The 20,201-nt window shown below is 39.0% G+C and overlaps 1 protein-coding gene across 19 annotated transcripts in view; it reads right to left on the bottom strand.

Annotated features, from left to right (window-relative positions):
• DOCK9 (dedicator of cytokinesis 9) overlaps positions 1-20,201 on the bottom strand; it is a 157,403-nt gene that overhangs the window by 13,696 nt on the left and 123,506 nt on the right. For all 19 annotated transcript variants that reach the window (XM_044429166.1, XM_044429168.1, XM_044429172.1 and 16 more), the window contains 9 exons: positions 18,106-18,288; positions 14,101-14,214; positions 12,869-13,084; positions 11,521-11,578; positions 10,399-10,505; positions 5,033-5,155; positions 3,815-3,928; positions 2,261-2,407; positions 1,658-1,868 (listed from right to left, as the gene is read on the bottom strand). In XM_044429166.1, the coding sequence (XP_044285101.1) occupies positions 1,658-1,868; positions 2,261-2,407; positions 3,815-3,928; positions 5,033-5,155; positions 10,399-10,505; positions 11,521-11,578; positions 12,869-13,084; positions 14,101-14,214; positions 18,106-18,288 (1,273 nt within the window). The remainder of the gene's footprint in view (positions 1-1,657; positions 1,869-2,260; positions 2,408-3,814; positions 3,929-5,032; positions 5,156-10,398; positions 10,506-11,520; positions 11,579-12,868; positions 13,085-14,100; positions 14,215-18,105; positions 18,289-20,201) is intronic.

Here is a 20,201-nt window from a genome sequence, read left to right as displayed (position 1 = left end):
ACATTTAAATGAAGTGTTCTCTTCAAAGGTAGTAGCCTGGATCAGTTTTAGCAACTGAGGAAGATGTACCCTCAAACACTTTTGACTCTATTTTAATTCCTTTCTTCCTATTTTCTCCCCTTCTATTTTTAGTTTTTGCCACACTGCAATGCACAAACTTGCATTGAATTAAGACATTTTGCTGAATTAGGAAAAACAAAAGAAAAAAAAAAGGAAAAGATTAGGAAAAACAATGCAACCCCCCCACTCCTTCCACATTCAAAGGACTGTTTCTGTGCTTTGCTGTACTGGTTTTTTTTACCTATGCAGCCCTGATTATCTTTAAGTTGTCACAGTTTTACATGCAATAATTTCTGCACTGCAACAGAGAAATGTAGGTCTAAGAGATTGCTGAAAAACTGAGTATGTTATTGTTGTGAAAGCTTTGGGGCCAAACTCTTTGTTCAAGGAGTGGTGTTTACAACTGGAGACCTGCGTTGTGCGTTGTATATGGTTGTTTTGTTTTTTGTAAGTCATCCAGAGAATTTAGTATAGGATGGCATATAAAAACTTTAAACAAACAAACAAACTGAGATGGCTGTAAAGATGGCTGTAGGCCATATAGCATTTTTCCTACCACAGAGCCCAGGTGTTACAGCACAGAGCTCTTCTGAAGCAAGACCTTCTTCTCCAGTTTAGTTAGATGGCTTGCAATTATAGTACATTGCTTAAATATTTGTAGGGTCTATGCAAGGGAGGATAGGGAGATAACTGGATTTAGTGGGCAACCCCTGCCATTGACACCACAAGGCTCAATAGAAGCCAGCCACCAATATGCTCTGTGGATCTGTGGCCAGTATCAGCCCAGTTCTTTGGTGACGGTACCTGTAGTAATACAGATGTATGCAAAGAGTGATAGTCATATTCATACATTACTTTTAAACAACGATTTACAAGTACATCTTGTCAGTGTAATCCATGAAGTTTCCTAACTTTGCTTGGGGTGCTTTGTTTGTGATGGTTCTTTTTGTTAAAGAAAACAAATGCTGAATATACAATGTGTTTGTATATTTGTTACTTTGCATATTTTGTGGAAATGGGGTATGAAAATTTTTATAGGCACTCTAATGAGTGTATAAAGACAGGACCTACACTTACAAATGAGGGAGAGTTTTCTTTGGTTTGCATTTTTAAGAGAAACCATCTCATTCCACTTCTCAGACTGCTATGCTTATCAGTTACCCTTCAGATTGTACACTTCCTCAATTCTTCAGTACAGTTCTTGGCTTAAAATTACACACTAAAATACTCATATTAGAAAAGCTGCATAAAGAACTCTAAGCCCTTTGTTAAAAATTAACAGACTGATAAAAATTAGCAGACTAATACAGATTGAATGGACTACCTGTGAAACTGACATGGACTGGAGTACCTACATACATTTGAAAATAATATGGCTCCTCTAAGTTGAATGCTATTTGTAAATTTCCTGCCAAACTGAGATAAGACATGTTATTTCATGATCAAATAAAACATGCAGCATTTAACAAAGACACAGATTATCTCCCAGTTTGAGATGAAAAGGAAGCAAATGGTAATTCAGAAAAAAGGCAACAGACTTAAGTGAATAGTTTCAAATGAGGGGATAGAGTTTTAAGGGAGACTTTCTATCTAATACCTGTAAGAATGGTGCGTCTTTTACATTGCTCCTCCACACCACCTCTTCTTTTACCCAACTGCGTAAAAGGCATCTCGAACATAAAACGACGGATGTTGTGATTTCTTTCAAACTCTGTTTTTCTCTCTTGCAATTCCTTTTCCTCAAAGTATGGAACTACATGCGTAACTTGAATATAGGCATATTTTGAATCCAGATCCTTAGGATTTACCTTAAAAGAATTGGAGAGAATAAAATTCTCAGCAATGACTACATATAGTTTAAGGATCAATTTGAGGCTATAGTAAATTTATCCTTACTAATACAATCTTAACACCATGACAATGTAGACATCAAAATTAGTACTCTAAGCACAGCACTGCTCCATTCTTTGTCCAACTGACTGAAAAAGCATATGATTTGTGAAGCCACATTTTACTTGTCTTAAATGCTTCAGTATTAGAGTGGTAATTTCAAGTTGTGTTCATTGCACCCCCACCCCCTAAGTAATATGGTGGATGCTTTTCCAAATTAGTGATTAGTTAATTTGGTTATAATAATTCAAATTACTATTTAGATTTTATTAAGAGATGTTTTCACTTAATAAACAATCTGCAATCCTACTTTGCCAGAATCCTGGATCATCCTGACATTTTCAGATCCAAATTTATCCGAGTAGAGTTTTTGTAACCTCTGAGAAATCTCTGAAAGAGGTGTGAGTTTAGGCTCTTTGTAAATATATTCTTTTCCATCTTCATCTTCAAAGAATCCCTTTAGAAATAAAAGACATAGCTATCATTTAGATTCTGAATAGGCAAATGATCAACAATTAAAGCAAGGTCAATGTATAATGCAAAGTTGAAGCAAAAAAAAGAAAAAGTGTGCTACTGAAGAATCAAGAATAGTGGAACAGTTATTACAGTATAGGTGCATTGGAAATGGAAACACACAAGGTTATTTAGGGGATGCTTAAATTACATGAGAAATCAGCATTAATGTTCCAATAGGCATTGCTTTTTTCCATACTGATTTTTATATGCCTGTTTCACATGCCAATGTGCTACTACTTTCCAAAAACAGTATCATTATTATTTTGAACTGCATATAGCAAAGGGTTCTATAGAATTATATTATGTAGTACAAGACAAACCAGCTCCAGTCTTGGTAAATTTTAATTTAATCCTATGCTATTTTTTAGGAAATTGTACATCTATCAGTTTTCATACAATGACTGAGTTCAATACTTTGATCCTCATGGCATAATTAAAATAGGTTCCATGGAACGTGAAACAGGTGTCTGCTTTCATCTAAAAAGCCGGATCTGAGTTAATGTTTTAACATGGAAAAATAAATATTCCTATCTGAAAATGAAATGGACACTGTAGTGCAAGGAATACAACATAGCATGTATAAAACGCAGACTAGACTGACAAAAATACCCACATCAAACTAAAATTATATGCAGTAAGTTTTACTGCATTGCTGGCTTTGGAAAGCAATTTCTTTAATTACCTCCACATCTGTTTCACTGTCTGTAAACTGGTATTGCTATAGTCATAAGAGACAATAGAATAAATGTAGTGTTATATTACTCAAATTATACAGTTCAGTGCCCATTATATAGCTGATCAGTTTTCTGTTAATCTAAAACTGACTTTCCTCCATTGAATATACATGCACACACAAACGCAGCCTTATTCACTTCATTTGACTAAAATGGAAGGATATATGCAGTCAGCAAAATGTTTGATTTTTTTGTATAAACATGCAAATGTACAAATTCTATACAGAATATCTGCAGTTTTCTTTTGCAAATGGAGATGAATATTATTTTCATAAAGACTGACACATTATGTCAGAAAGCAAGCTAACATACAACAAAAAGCACCAAAGCTAATGTTTAAAAAATACTCATGAATGGCCATTAATGTAAAACTTACCGCTGCCTTAAGAAAGTAATATTAAAGAAAAAAGAAAAAGCAGAAAGTTTACTGATGAAGAGATTTCCCAATCATAATACACTTAAATTAGTTCAATAAAAAGTTCATTATTTTGAAATTATGCCCAGTAAGAAATACAAATACAGTATTAAATGAATGTTGTTACACATTGTAACATATTGCATTATTTTAGATGTTAAACTGAAGTTGAGAAAAGATCATGCTGGACAATGCTCACCTGTCCAAAAAATGCAACTCTGAAATATGTTCCCAGCAATCTCTTTCCTGAATGCATAACTTCTGTTACTTTGCTGTATGCCTGATGTAATGTATCATAAAGATGAGCAAGCCTCTAAAAATAAGGGGAAAACACTATATATATTACCATTTTCAGAAACATGTTTTCATTTTTTAAACAGCCCAAGATAAAGCATTTTTAAAGCTTGCATTAGGATAAACTGCCATTTAATAATAATTCTTTATGCTTGTTTTATTTCTAGCAGTGGTAACTGCTTAGAAAACTGAGTGACCAAATCTAACTGAAGTTAGGCATGAATAATGGAACTAGCTAGTTGCAACCAATAGAAATATCATTCTTTCAGTGGGTTTATCCATGACGTATTTGTCTTTATTGAGGCCAACAGTTTGTAAGACATGCCACATGATTGCGGATTGTTATTGACGATGAGTTGTCATATCATGCAAATCTGGATGGATTGATGCAGGATGACTTGCTTGAGGGCAACAAGCCACCCAGAAAATGTAGATTGTAGTTGGGTTTGTTGGACTTACAGTGGGTGTTGTCTCAGTCCAAGTGAGCAACCCCACTGTGGGTACTGGAAACCAGCTTCATGACCTGTGTGGCAAAAACCTCCCTGCCAGTCTTGCTGGGGCACCCGCCATGGCCAGCTATCCAACAAGTGACCAAGCAGCACTTAGTGACAACTGGCAGTGGCAAGATGTTGCCCACTGTGATCATGAGCTGTTTTGGTTTGCCACAGCATTTTTGTCACTGGAGATTGTGAGCGCCAGTTTCACAGCTGGCCTTCACAACCACTGTTTGACAGCCACCTGCATCATGTCCAAGAAGTCGCAAATCCCCTCCATCACCTCTACTTGCAAGATCCTTCTTTTTGTGTTGCTTTTTTGTAGTATAGTGCTAACAGTGAGCTTACTTTTCTAGCAGTGCCTGAGTCTCTAAGTGCTTTGGAACATGAAAAAAGGGTGAGCCAACCCCTTTTCAAAGGAACTCTGGCATAAAACCCCTTTTAAAAAGAACCGGAGTTTGGACAGCTAGCATTCAAAACTCACATCTCCTTTGAAACAGGTATTGTTCGGTTTATTGCCTGGTTGGGTTGTCATGATGTGCAAATGCACCCACTATCTATTACAAAGGTACAACAGCATTAAGCAATATGAAATGAAACCATTATGACAACATATTTATATCAAATACCTCAAAATCTCTTCGCTTCTCATATATTGGGATGATAAGTTTATAGATATCAGCAATCAGTTCATAACGTTCAGCCTTCCACAGCCCATCTGCACATTGTTCTAGCAGCTCCATCAACACATCCTAGTTATAGAAAGAAAGTCAAGCAAAGCTGCTGTGTTTTTTACCTGGGAAGACTAGTCGAGTAATCGAGTTTATTTTTCTCAAGAAAAATAAAAAAGGATTAATACCTAGAATTGTATTGTGTTACGTTAAAATAGTAACCAGGATGTAGAAATACCTCATTTTTCTATAATGTTTGCACACAGACATAGCAATCATATTCAGGTAGCAGAGACACAGAGCAAATATTTCAATACAGGAAATTTATTCTATACATATACTTGCCAAGGCAGGTGAGGCAATTAAGAGATTAAAATAATTCAACACATTTTTCCTTAAGTCAAAAGCTAGTCAAAAGAATGGCCATTAAGCATTATTACTACTAGTATTTCCTGCTTTTTTCCTTATTTTTAGAAACACAAGTAGATGGCAATGCACAAAGGCAAGCTGCTTACCTGTAACCGTCGTTCTTCGAGTGGCCATCTGTGCATTCACACGTGTGGGCCCCCAGAAGAGGCGGGGCAGGGCTCCTGCCCACTCCGTGACACTGGGCTGTGGAAGTGTTTTCGCTGCACAGCGAAGCCCATATATGGGATTGCACAGAGACCATGAAGAAGAATGGTTGTTCACCTGCATAATGCTAAAGGAAAGGGGGTACATGGTTTTGAAAGCAAACCCTTCCTTAATACCTCCATGTGTCCAGCTGCCAGTTAGACTTTGGATACTGAGCATGAAGGGCTGAAAAGGGCTGTGTGACTGCATTCAGCAGAACACATTTAGAGAGCTGTCATGATTGTGCACTGGGGATAGGGCTGATGTGCACAATCGATAGGGCTGATGTGCACAATCACATTCCTTCCCCACTTTATGTCTACATGTAAGTAGATGAATGCCTGCATAGAACTACTTATTATTCATATAATTTTAACTGAGAAAAATGACCTTTCATCCTGCAAGTTGATAAATTTATCATCAAATGTGGTATTGCCCTCTTTATTCCCAGAACATATATATATCTTTAATAGGGTCTAGAGTTCATATTATTATCATAATAAGATAAAGTCTTTGAGTAAGAAAATGTGCGTGGTTAAGAATGTGCAATAAAGGTCAGTGCAGCAAAACAATTTCTTCAGTGGCTGTAAAGATAAAGTTAAAAATAACCTGAAAATTATATGCAATAACTTGGAACCATGTAGTTACATCTGGTGTAAAGTGAAATCAATCAGAATACAACCCAACAATTTTCATAGAAGGATCAAATCTAGTAGCTTCTTTATAGATACTAAATCAACATTTGCATTTAAAAATCCAAATAACAGTACAGTTATGTATTCATAAAAGTTTTCTAAGCTGGCTTACAGGATAACCTGAAAACAACTTAAAATATTCTGAATTATAGAAAAATCAAATAAACACAACAATGTGATAAAGAGAAAGCAAGAGAAGGTTGCTTACCTACTGTCATTCTTTGAGAGGTCATCTGTGCATTCAAAGCTATGGGCTCTGCAGCTGCATTGAGTTTGTTGTCAGGAAGTTTCTACACCTAAGTATTAGTGTGGGTGGGAGCACTACCCTTCCTGTTCCCTGCATCCATGGAAGGGGCTTCCGCCCATTCCCTCAGTTCCATTGAGATGGCCTATAGGTCCAAGGACTGAGGGAGGAGTGTTGTACTGTCCCAGTCTAGTCCCTGGGGCTAGAGTGGGGCCAGCTGTCTTCTATTCAAAACCCAGTTGAGCCGATGGGTGGGTTCTGTAAATGCACAAATGACAACTCAAAGAATGGCAGTTACAGGTAAGTAACCTGAACTAATTCTTCATGGACTGTGCATCACGCATATTGGTGACTAGCAAATTCACCCTGGAGACGATGGTGGGATGATGCAGTCACTGGATGGTTGTGGAGAGGACTGCTCTGCCAAAAGGGCAGTCTGTCCTTGTCCAGATGTTTAGCCTCATGTGAATTGGGCTCTTGGATGGGCCAAGAGTTGTAGACTGGCCAGCTCATAGACTGGGGAGATGGTGTTCACGACCTAGGCTGCTGGTCTCTGAGCAGATAAATGAGGTCTTTAGCTGGTTTTTGGAAGACTGTGTAGAGATCAGAGAATGTGCTCAATTGTGTCCTGTGGGTTGAGGGCCTCTTGTTGCACAAGGTGGTGAATGCTTGTCATTTTACTAGGTAAGACTTTGCTGATGGTTTCAGGGTGGTATCGAGGGTGGTTCTGACATTCTGTGACAGAGTATTGACATCTGTGCGGGTTTATGGTGTAATGTGCTATATTGGTGGTGCAGATGAAGTGTGGTTCCACCTTATATGGTGCAACTAGGAGCCAGTCAGCAAAGTACAGGAAGACTTGTACTCCTGGGAGGCACAGGTGTGAGCAGCCACTGCCATTAATTTAGTGAAGGCCCTGGGGGCAACTGAATGCCCAAAGGGGAGTACAGAGAATTGGAACATCTCATCGAAGACTAGAAAGTGCTGACAATTAGTGGTCTATGGTAATGTGGAAGTAGACATCTTTCAAGTTGATCGGGGTGAACCAGTTCTTTGGTATCATGAAGTAGAAGAGTTGAAGCCTCAAATAAAGCTGGAATGAGGGACTCTCTATTGTTCCCTTGGAAGGTAGTGAATCAACACTGGGGGCACAGCCATGCTCCTTATGTTATTGAGCGGTAGGATGGCATAAAACTTGTACTGGTGGCCTCTTTCCATGATAGAAAAGAAGCAGGAGTAAGATGTTATTTCTTCCATGCAGGAGAAGATACCCATCAAGACTGGTGGATGATGGAGAGGCCGGCTGGCAAGGGCAGTCAGTGATGGCACTTGCCTTCACCTGGCCACTTTTAAGCTTGCTTGAAGTGGACTGTGGTGTCATGCCATCGGAGCTGGGGGTGCTGGCTGGGACCTGGATGCATGCTTAGCCTACTTTGGGTGTTTCAGTCAGAGGCCACAAATCTGGCTCATTTGCAGAATGCCACAGCAGGGCATCGTGTAAACTGTGACCTAAGGTGACGATAAGCACTGTAGCCATCAGGAGACATGTATGATGCTGCCACAGAAGAGCCCCTCCTGCACCGAGGGCCTCTTCTTTAAAGCACATATGAATGCGTACATCAGCTACGTGTAGAAAACCAGGGCAAGAGTGAGGAGGATGGGTTTCCAACAGTCATCTGTCAGACTTCATAAGTGGTTCAGGCTCCTCAACCTCCATACTAGTGCAAGGCCTAGGTGGTGGTTGCTGGATCTCTTCTGAGGTTGGTAGATCCGGATGTCCTCTCGAGATTGAAAATCACAGTCTTCCTTGCAGGATGCCGTGAAGCCCCTTTAGGATCAACAGGAGGCTAGTGATGCAATTGGGCTTTAATGTCAATGGGATTCCCTCTTGGGTTGAATCGGAGTACTTCCTTAGTACCAAATGGTCCCTTGGCATCCAAGGGCTCTCACTGCCAGCTCTCAGTGTCAAAGGTTAACAGGGCTTCTGTCTCAGTATTGAATAGTCTCTCTAGTTCAAGTGGCCCACAGTGTTGATGGTTGACAGGGGCTCTCTTATTATTGAACAGTCTCTTGAGATCGAGCAGTCTTCACTGTCAAAGATTGATGGGGCCTCTGTCTTGGTACCGAGTGGCCCTTGCTGTTGAAGGTCTACAGGAATTCAGTCCCAGTATCAAGACAGTCCCTTGGTACTGAATAGCACTCTGTGTCAATGGTTGATAGGGGCTCTCTCTCCATAGCAGTCTCTTGGTACCAAATGACCCTTGGGGTCGAAGGCTGACAGGAGCTCTGTCTTGGTAACAAATGGTCTCATGGGTTTGAACACTCTTGGGGCTGAACAGTTTCCTGGTATAGATGGTAGATGGGGGATCTCCCTTAGAATTGAACCATCTTATATTTGAGCCCTCTCTTGAGATTGACCGTATCCTTGGTGGTATTGACAGATGGGGCTTCCCTCTCAGGACTGAACTGTCCTTTGGGTCCAAGTACTGTTGGGACCAAGTCTTCAGTGTTCTCCCCTCTCCCCTCTGAACCATCTTCCAGGTCTAAGCACTCTCTTGGGACTAACCAGGTCCCTAGTGTCAATAATAGATGGGGGCTGTCATGGCATCCACAGTTCCACTTGGTGGTGGCCATCTTTTTTCCCAATCTTGAGCATTTTCCTGGCCATGTGGTCAGGCATTTGGAATCCACAGCTGCCTGGGTCCTGGCCCTCAGCTGATCAGCCCCATGTTTCCAGGCCAGTTTTGTGAAGGACTGACAGTGTGGGCATGATTCAACAATGTATTTGAATGGATTCATCCAAAAAGAAAGGCAGAGGAAGTGTCTCTCCATGTTGGGGAGGGGGGTGGAGATTTACATGCACAATGGACACACATTGTAAAGGGTGCTTTTGATATCATCACGGTAGATGGGGAAGGCAGGGCAGATAACAGAGGAAGATCAGAGAGAAAGCAGAGAGGAAAGTTTGTTTTGGAGGGGAGGTTGGATTTTACAAGTGAATAGTGAAAATGAATTTCATGGAGAGATGGTGGCTGAGTGGGGAGCCAAGAAGTAGAAGGTGGTAGAGTGAAAAAGGTAATAAATGCTGAAAACATATTCAAGTTGAGGAGAGAAGTGCTTTGCAATCTAGGCATGGAGGCAGTCAATAAGGAACTGAAGGAATGGGTGGAAACCCTTCCCATGGATACAGGGAACAGGAAGGAGAGGAGCTCCCATGCAGACTAATGCTTAGCTATACATTTTTTTCCGACAACAGGCAACACACAGGCACAGTGTCCATGACATGTGATGCACAATGTCTGCAAAGAACTATTTGTTCTTTTTTTTAAACTACTGATGTGAATTTTATTCTGCCCCCATCTCAATGAACTGGGAGCAGCTGATGAGTCATGTGGACATGCTATGAACCATCCCTATGAATGTCACAAAAGTCTATCAAGAAAATAATCACTTAGCAAAGCAGTTACTGATTAGCTTTTCTCATTGCAGTGTCATGACATATAAATGGTTATATGACTTACTTGCCTAAATCTTGTCCTCCCCTTAAAGCCATACCTAGAACAGCATGGTCTTTTTGCATTAATCTGTTAGAGATGGTATATGTTGTATACTAGTTATTATTTATATTTTGTGTGTGGTAGATTTAGGAAAAAAGTTAATAGTGTCATGAGAATGTATGAGAATCCTTTGGGCTAGACAGGATGACAGAAATAAAGAGAAACTAAATTACTAATATAATTATACACAAATAAACATACATTAAATTCACATACTTCATTAAAGTGAACATCCTGCATTCCCACATCTTCCATCATTGAAGCCTCTTCATCTATATTTGGAGTAATTACTCTGAAGCTTATACAACCTTGTTTAAACATTCCTATTTTATAAAGGAAAAAAGGCACATATCACTATTAGGAATCCAATCAACTGGGCTGAGGAGTTATAAATTTCACAGAGGCATTCAAAAACCTGATAATTACAGGTAAATATATTTCTTTTTTAGTTAAATCATGATATATTTATATAACAGTATTATTCCCTTGGTAGTGGGAGGAGATATATTATTTTTTCATACTGCTTTCAACAAACTAAGTGGTTCCATTAGGTACTATATCAGAGAATACACTTATCGAAGAAAATCATGAAATGTCCTGTGAGAATGCCAGCAACAAGACCACCAGTAGACTAGCTCACGAGATATTCAACTAATCAGGAACAATCTTCCATGATCTGAACTTCAGTCCACTTCTATGATTTACAAGGACACGTGCAACTTAAACACTAAAATGTGTTTACACCATTTGTGCTTTCAGAGCACAAGACAGAACCCCAAACAGTAGCAGGTAACTTTCATACTGATATTGAAGGGCAGCACAAGAGTGATTTATTTTATTATTGTTGTAAAATGGCTGTGTGGTGCCTTTAGTGCAAACTGAAAACAATACGGTTGCCCTTTCGTTATACAGGAGCTGCTTTTATGAGGGTTCATTCTGTGATGCTGCTATCATGTTAGGGGGATGCCAACTGCAGAGGTTCTCCCATGTGACCACTGTTCAGCCAGGATTATGGATAACAACTAGGTGTTAAAGAACCATATGACTGGCCTATGGCCAGATTTGGCTTTGAGATATCACTGTTAACTCTAATCAGGCTGAGGAGTATAATAGGTAAATATTTCACTCTCCCTACTTCTGTGATAATCAGATTAGAAAATCACAGAAGATTCTTTTTAACTGGGACTGCTTCTTCCAAGAGAACCAAGGTTTACTATTGCAGATCATATAGTAGTATGTGTGACAGACTAATAGGCAAAATATGAAAGTACTTTGTATCATCCTTTCTGCAGCAGTTTTACTTAAGTTTTCTATAAACAATACCTGTGTTATGCATACCTTTGCGGAGAAGATATTCAGCCACCAGAGCTGCCACATGGACATAGCACATTGCTGCCTAAAATCCGAACAAAAGCAACATTGATACAGACCTGCTGTGATAATATGAAGTTCTGCATATATTTAGAGCATTGCGCCCATATATGCCCTCCCTCCCCTTGAGATCAGCAACAGGGGAACCCTCTGTGAATGATATTAGGAGGGTGAGTACCCGGAGGAGGGCTTTCTATGGAATGCGCTCCCCAGAGGTCTGCCTAGTGCCGTCGTTATTTGTTTTTCGGCGCCAGGCTAAGACCTTTTTATTGAAAACTTATTTTAATTGTTAAATTATTTGAATTAATAGGATTTAAAATTTTTAGCCGAGAATGCACCGGGGGTTTTTAAACAATTTTTAAAAAATTTGTTGTATTGTTATTATTTATGTATTTATGTATCCTTTGTGAGCCGCCCCGAGGCTTTGTTGTGATGGGGATGGCATAGAAATGTTTTAAATAAATAAATAAATAAATACATCTTAGAAGATGGAACATCACAGCAATAATTGCTAATTCCTGTTGACTCTTTCTTCAACATTTTCAGTGTGCATGCATGCATGAGCTTCAAGAAGTTATTTTCAGTAAATGCAAGACAATTTTCCTAACAGGGTGTGATTGTTTTCTGCCTCCATTCCACCTGCAACTGTCATTCCCTCTCCATACTGTTCTATCAAAACAAGGTGTAAAATGGGCTTATTTTTTTTAAAAATGGACAATTCCTGTTTCAATCATCATGTTTTCCTGGCTGCTGCTGCCACAGGCCAAATCTGGCCCTGTGGAATCTGCCAAATGGCCACATAACCTTCCACAGGCAGTGCCCCAATTTAGTATGACCACTGATAATTTCATGGTTTTCTGGCTGTTGCTTTTCCCCCCAGTTCTTTTTGAGAATACTCTCCTAAGGTTTAGGTCTGAGGATCGTAATCTGGTCACTTCAGCAAGAGTAATATAATGTAAACACACATGAAGGTTGATAGAGCCAATAGGATTAAATATCAAGGTAGGCAAAGGAGCAAAGGACAGTAAAGACAAAGAAGAGCAGAAAAAATCATGATGCAGAAAATGAGAATGCGCATAAAATTTGAACAGGCTTGCAACAAGGAAACTTTTTTAATACTCATAAGGTTAAGATAAATACAGTTTAGTGCTAAAACATACCTCCTGCAGGAAACATATTTCTGAATAAAGTGATTCACAGAAAAATATTTTACTTTCCTAGCATGTCACAACAGTTGGCAAATTCCAAAGGAAACTGGACACATAGCAAAGCAAAGGACCACTACCAACAACGAGGTGCTTTCTAATTTGCTTACCTCTGAAAGATCTCCATTTTTAACATGAATTCTTGCCATGCTATCCAACCATGTCTTCCTGAGTTCAGGTGTACTGGCATAAGATTTTGCTAAACTGTACTGAAGATCCACAAGCATTTCTGGATCATTTTCATGCTCTTTCATTTGTGCTGTAGCCATTAGGACTGTGCGGATGCGTTTTGTCAAATCTTTTACATCAGAAGGGAATGTAGTATACTATAATGCAGAAGAGTAACAAAATGAGCATAACTAGCCAAACTACATATATCTGTACTGTTCAGGCTCTACGGAAAGGTGAGAAGGTTATTAAGGTTCAACAGGTAGTGTAGTGAAATTTCCCAGTGTCCAGAAGCCACAATAGTTTATTGAAAGCTTTCAAGGTCTCATGGCTTTCAGCTTCTTAGGAAAAGACAGTGGCCTTGAAGTTACTTTCATTAATCATTCTGTTGAAAAAGCCTGCTTTTGCAGTGAAAATGAAGCAGTTTACCTTACTGAAATAACTTAGCTCCTGGGAAAGTGATGGAGCTTGGAAACATCTGAAAGGGTCTGCAATAGTGGGACCAAGGAACTGTACAGAATCTCTGCAATAGGCATTGTCTTTCATTTTTAGCATGGAGAGAGGAATTGATGCATTACTCACCCAGGCACCTTTGAGCATACTCTGTCCTATTCAAGGAATGGATGGACCACAGAGGAGGGGAGTGTACTCTTTCTTTTATTTTTGTGCTAATAAATCCATATTGCAACCATATTCCATCACTGTATTCAACAAATTTGACACAGTGGGTTTGCGTCTACCTAACTATCCTCAGACCTAAAGGAGGATACCTTGGTTGGACTAGGCCCCTATGGCCAGAATAACATCCAGTAAGAAATTGTTGTTCAACCTTTACTTCCAAGAATTATCAAAAAGTATAAAGGAAGAGTTGAATTGTGTGGAGTATCTCTTGGTGATAAATATATTCTTTACCATTTAGGCATCAAAAATAACTACAACTAGAAGTCTGATCCAAAAAACTCAAATTTGTCATTCAAATTTATTCTATGAATTCATTGTATATCTTACCTTAGATGCACTTTGATACATTTTATTTTCAACTCATAGAGCACTTATAATCTTTCTCAGGGTTGATCTGTATGTTTGAGGGTTAGGGTTCCTGTGGCAGTACCAAAAGAACAGAGACTATGACTCTTTATACTATTACATTAACATAGAAAAAGCTGGGACAAACCTTAATAAGCCTGTCACTATTAGCACAGTTGTTAATGATGGAAAGAGACTGTTGAAATCTGGTTCCTCCAATTCCAACGACATCTGCAATGAGCTGACTCACAGAAATGATAACCTTGGGGCAGGGGAAGCATAAACACAAAGTTAGTGCATTTGAGCAAAACTGTAAGACTTTAGGTTGAAAGCATACAGTGGTTTGAATGTAATGTTAGTCCTATCTAGAGAAGTTTAACTGAAATTATTGGGACTTTGCAAATCAGCAAATCTCAAGGGTGTGAAATGTCACTGAATTCTGTCTCAAATCTTGACTGCAAGTTCTGTATCAGACTGCAAGTTTTTTTTCCTCTGTTCATGAAAATTCAGACTTTTGTGTATATATAAATTGTGCACACCTTTGAAATGCACTCGCTCTTTTCTTATTGATGTCTGTTCGTGCACATTTTCAAAGCATATGCATGTTTTCAATTGTATACACTTATTGTGCATATCTTTGAAATGCACTCTTTCTACAACTGATTAAAGTATATGAGCAATTTTCAAATGTATGTCTCATTTTTATGGTCCACAAATCACACTGCAAGTTCAGGCATGTGAGGACTACAGGCAGGTTACTTACCTGTAACTGTTGTTCTTCGAGTGGCCATCTGTGCATTCACACATTATGGGTGCTGCGCCTGCAGCGGTTTTGGCGGGAACTCCGCATCCTCCCCCCTTGTATAAAAGGGTGGAGTGCCCGCCATTTCAGTCAGCTGGAGACCGTCCGTTCACCCCCAGGTGGAGAGAGTCGGTAATAAATTCAACTCATTTTAAAAAAATACTAGCAAGACAAGCAGACAGATAAAAAGAAGGGAAGTATAAATCTGTAATCTGTATACCCTAGAAAGGAGTCAATCTCCAGAGACTTGGTCATGCGGGAGGGTAGCTCAGAGAAGGTTCCCTGAGAGTCACCTGGAGACCAAGGGCCCTGGGTAGAAATGACTGCATCTAGAGATGTCAACACCTCTTTAGAATCGCCTGAGTTTGAGTCTGAAATGTAGGGTGGACTAGATGAGGAACCTCCAGGAGACACGGAGGGGTCAGCGAGAGCTTCAGCAGATGTTGACGGTGCGTCTCTTGACACATTGTGTGGTGAAGAGTGGTGAGGATGTGGCATCAGACATGGGCAGTACCCATACGGGGAATAGTAGTCCCTTGGGAAGGTCGATCAAAGTGATTGGGATCAAATTCCCCATAAGGAAGGGGAACCCAGCGCCACGATGGCTGAGGAACTGAAGGTGGAAGCAGCAAGAGAGACAAGGGGCATTGAAGCACCCTCGGAGATCCCTCTGGAGATGAGTGAACCGCAGGCATAGGTGTTGGGGGTCTCGCAGGTGGTTCGAGTCCTGGTCGAGGAGGAGATTCACAGATCTCTCCGTCAGACATAGAGCCTCTCGCCATGGCATCAGGACTGAAGTGAGGCGAAGTCATAACCCTTGGAGGTGACGATGGAGGGGTCACCTGTATCAAGGACGGGCCAAGGCTTCAATCGGGATTGAGGTCGGGACCGGCATGGAGGTCGTCTCCGAGCGCAGCAGCTTGTCATATTTCTTGTGCTGACTCTCGGGCTTATCAGGTTTGTCCTGTTTGGATCATTTGGACTTCGAGGAGTCATCGGAACTGATATGCTTCCTCTTCTCCTTGTGCTTACATGGAGGAGGGCTAGAGGAGCACTTTCCATTCTTGGCAACTGAACCCCCGTCAGATGGTTTAGCAGATGGAGGTTTAGACGGTCCCGTAGCTGCAGAGAAGCTGGCCTCAGCCAAGACCTGCTTCATGGCGACCAGGGCTTGGTCACATAGCATCTTGTGCAGCCTATTCTCACAGTTCTTTTGTGCCTGTCCTGTGAAAGACTGACAATGGCCACACGTATCAGTCCTGTGGCCTTCCCCAAGACAGAGGAGGCACAGGTTGTGCGGATCAGTGAGGGACATTTTAGCCCCAGGCTAGGAACACTTGCGAAAAGCCACCTGCTGCACCATCAAGAGCAGAAGAGGAGGACACAGTGAGCATGTAACTGGGAGAAGAAAGACTAAAGAAGGGTTTTTAAAAATATTGTTTAGATTTTTGAAAGGGGGTAGGGTAGGGATCAGGGGAGGGGGTTAGAAAAGACAGAGAGTAATAGGAACGGGGCGAACTGGGACAGAGTAACTATACATGAAAAGCAGAATGAAAACAAAGAGGGAGCTACTTCACCAGATCTAGCGGAACAGCAAGAGTGAAAAGAGCCTGAGGCACAGTGAATGGTGGTCGCAAGCAGACTGGGGAAATGGTGGGCACTCTGCCCCTTTATACTGGGGGAAGATGGTGCAGAGTTCCCACCAAAACTGTTAAAGCTGTTTAATCTTCCCAGCAACAGGCACTGCACAGGTGCAGCGCCCATAATGTGTGATACACAGAGGCCACGATGAAGAACTATAGGTTTCTCATATAGCCTAACTCACATCCAATTCATTTCTGCTCTAAGTAAGAGTTATGTCGGAACCATCTCAATAAAATTAGAATTAAGAACATGGATTTTTAAATAAATACATTCTGCATAGTAAGTTTCATTCATTTTCTTTTTTATTAATAGCTAACATCTTTAGAGAGACAATTAATACTTAATCAAGAACTTCATACTGGTAATTAGAAATTGGTAAAAAAGTTATTTTTTCTGCTACTTTGGTTTGCATTTTGTAAATGTCATGCTGCATTGCTGGTATGTATTTAATTTTACTTGTGACAAAACTTAACAGAATGACCACCAATACCACATTCAGTTTATATATTTTATAAATTATTTTTTTAAAAAATAAAACACTTTTAAATTCAAAATTTATAAACAATGTCATCAATTTTAACATTTTAAAATTTTAAAGGTTAAGATTTTTTTAAACTAGGATTTATAAATATGATTGTATGTTTACATAGATTTTTAAATATGGAATATTTTGGTATAAAACAGCAGTTTTAGTCAAAATAAAAGTATGTTACAGTACCACTTGAGAGGTAATCCTGGACCATTCAGAAACACTGTCAAATTAACAATCAGCATCTGTATTCTACAGCCAGCCAAGCAGCATCAATGAACATCATGGCTTGTTCATCTGCTCTTTTATAGTGTAAAAGTATAAATGTACAATGAAGAAGGTCAGATAAAGCAAGCCATGACATTTATTAATGTTGTTCACAGGTGCTGATCGTTTATTCATGCTCCCTATCTGTGGTTTCGTATTGTTCCAGAGCACCCCTGGCTTAGCTTTCAAATGATACTGTAACATGAGCCTAATTTGGGATTGATGTTTGTGCTTTATATTGAAATGTTTCACAGTTTAAATTCTGTTTATATGCATTCACAATTCTAAATCTATAAATTTTAAAGAATTTTTTAAAATGCTTGAATATATGATTGTTTAAATTTAAAATACATAAAAACTGGTTATGCCATTGATAGTCTTTTTGTTTGTTTTTAGAGTATTGTCTTATACACATCAAAACACTCATATAACTGTTGATTTTACTTGTTGAATTGTTTTTAAGTTTCTTTAAATCACCTTTATACAACTTGGAAGGGAGCAAAGAAAGGGATGGGGCGAGGTGAGGGTAGGCTATTTCTCCAAATGGAATCCAGCAAGAAAAGATTCACAAACAAAAAAGCCACATCCTGATTTCCTAAACATATTTGACCTTAAATTTAGGAATTGTGTGTCCTCTCCTTAGTGATGATCCTGACAGGGTCCACCTTCCTTCCTACTGCACAAGGATTTGAGCTTTACATATGCTTCAGTAGAAAGCAGAGAATCATGATGAAACAGCATTGCAGTTTTAAGACATGTAACTTGAAATCCTTATGTGTGATATCTGTATGTTGCTACATTTATTCTAAAACAATGGATGGGCACAACATGCTTTTAAGACGCAGTACCTGAAAAAGCCACTATTTTATCTTAAAACCCATGAACCAAATATAACAGAAAGCAATACTAACTTGTAGGTGTGTCCTTACAAATGATCTCTTTCCCGTGTAATCAAAATTATTCTTCATCAAGAAATAGAGCAACTGTGAAGCTTCTGTTCGGATTGAACTCAGTTTGGAGTTACAGCACTTCAAAATTTCATAGCACAATGCAGAACACATGTCAGCTCTCCCTTCATAAAATGTAGAAGGGAACTGTAGAACACACAAAAACATTTATTCTGTTACACAGTAATAGGCTAGATTCCCTTGAAAAGGTAGGATAAAATGAAATCATCATCAAAACCAGCCTTCTTTAACCTGGTGCCCTCTAGAGGTTTTGAACTACAACTTTGATGACCCATGTAAGCTGGCGATTATGGTTCTTGTAGTTCCTTTCTGGACTAGAGTATATTGAACACTATTTCAGTGTAAATGCAATCCAAAATGTGTATAAGAGCAAACAGGAATTAACTTCATATCAACTGTTACAAAAGTAATATAAGCACAAAACAAGATTAAATCCTGGAATATCTGAAATAAGTCATGTAATCCTGAGACAGTGGTGCAAAAAGGGTGGGGGATACTGATTTCAGTACTGTACTAGCAAATGGAAAAATACATTCAAGAGGGGAATATGAGTGAAAAGGAGTTTCCTACTAAAAGAAACATGATGCTCCTGTACACCTAAATACAAACTATACTGGAAATATTAACTGTCAAGAAGGTTTTTATCTAATTTATTTTTTGTTCAAAAGAATACATTAAAAATTTAATAGGAAATAATCTTGGAATTTCAGTCTCTGAATAGATTTGGTCTATTACATTCACACATTACATTTACAGTGGTACCTCGGCTCATGAACGCTTCAGTTCATGACCAAATCAGGTCACGAACAGAAATTCACGATTGCGGCCACCTTCCCTGCTCTGACACCTGGTTGCGGCTTCCTCTAGTCAAGATCGCAGTCGCAGTCTCTCCCTCCAAACAATAACCTTCTCCCCACCTGGTTTAGTGTTGTCTACTGTACTGTACTTTGTTACTTTGTCGTTCTTTGTTACTTTGTTTGAATTTTTTGTGATAAAAATATTTACAGAATGGATTAACCTTATTTACATCGAACCTTATGGACAAATTTGACTTGGTTTGCAACCAATTTGGGTCGCGACTAGAACCGTGAAACGAATTAAGTTTGTGAGCTGAGGTACCACTGTATATCCTGACTCTCTAAATCTGTCTGTAAGATTAAAATATTGCAATATTGTGTTTCAATACAATATTAACTTGATGCCTCAATGCTATTAATGTCAACTTAACTCAATAAAGTATTTTCCATAATCAGATTTACATGCTAGAAATGTAATAGACTTCATGGTAGATCTTTTCCCTACATCGTGAAACTACTTTAAACAAAAACACTGGATACATGGGATTACATAATAAATTTAGAGTTCCACATGTTTTGTAGAATGAGAAGGCCAAATTGTATAGAACCCTGGGCCAAATTTGCCCAATCCAAGAGTCCCAGTCCAACCTTCCAGAGTTTCCTGGTGGCTACACTACATTTCCTGACAACAAGCTACTTGGTGTTTTCCTGGCTTTTGTACTATTTTCCTAAAAGGCTGCACTGCTCCCCTTAGTTCTGGCAATAGGAAATTTAAGCTAAAATAGGATAATTTTAAAAATATCTCGACCAACCAATTTTTGGATTATATGACATCATATAATATATTGGCTAGATCCTGGAAAGTTTCCAAGCTGCCTCTATTCACAAATGATTGATAAAGTATTTGAAATTGGTTGAAATGAAACAACATGTAAGAATAATTATATTCAATAATCAAAGAAGCATTATATAGGAATATACTAGAATAATCACTATGATTATACAGGTTTGAGTAAAAGCTGGTTTCTATGAAAACTGTATTCTACCTATTTTAAAATCCATATTAAAAATGAGTCTGGATTTTAATTGGTTTAAATGGATCCCTAAAAATAGGCACATGGAATTACTTAAAAAAGTAAAGAAACTAAATAGCCACTTCTTTAGTATTTGTGGGTCCTAACATCATCCTTTGCAAATAAGCACATACGAGTAATAATTACTACTCTAAAAGTGTTTTAGGGT

The sequence above is a fragment of the Varanus komodoensis genome, unplaced genomic scaffold (assembly GCF_004798865.1).
Source record: "Varanus komodoensis strain SLA01 unplaced genomic scaffold, ASM479886v1 scaffold2, whole genome shotgun sequence".
Taxonomy (NCBI): Eukaryota; Metazoa; Chordata; class Lepidosauria; order Squamata; family Varanidae; genus Varanus; species Varanus komodoensis.
This window is presented reverse-complemented; position numbering and strand designations above follow the sequence as displayed.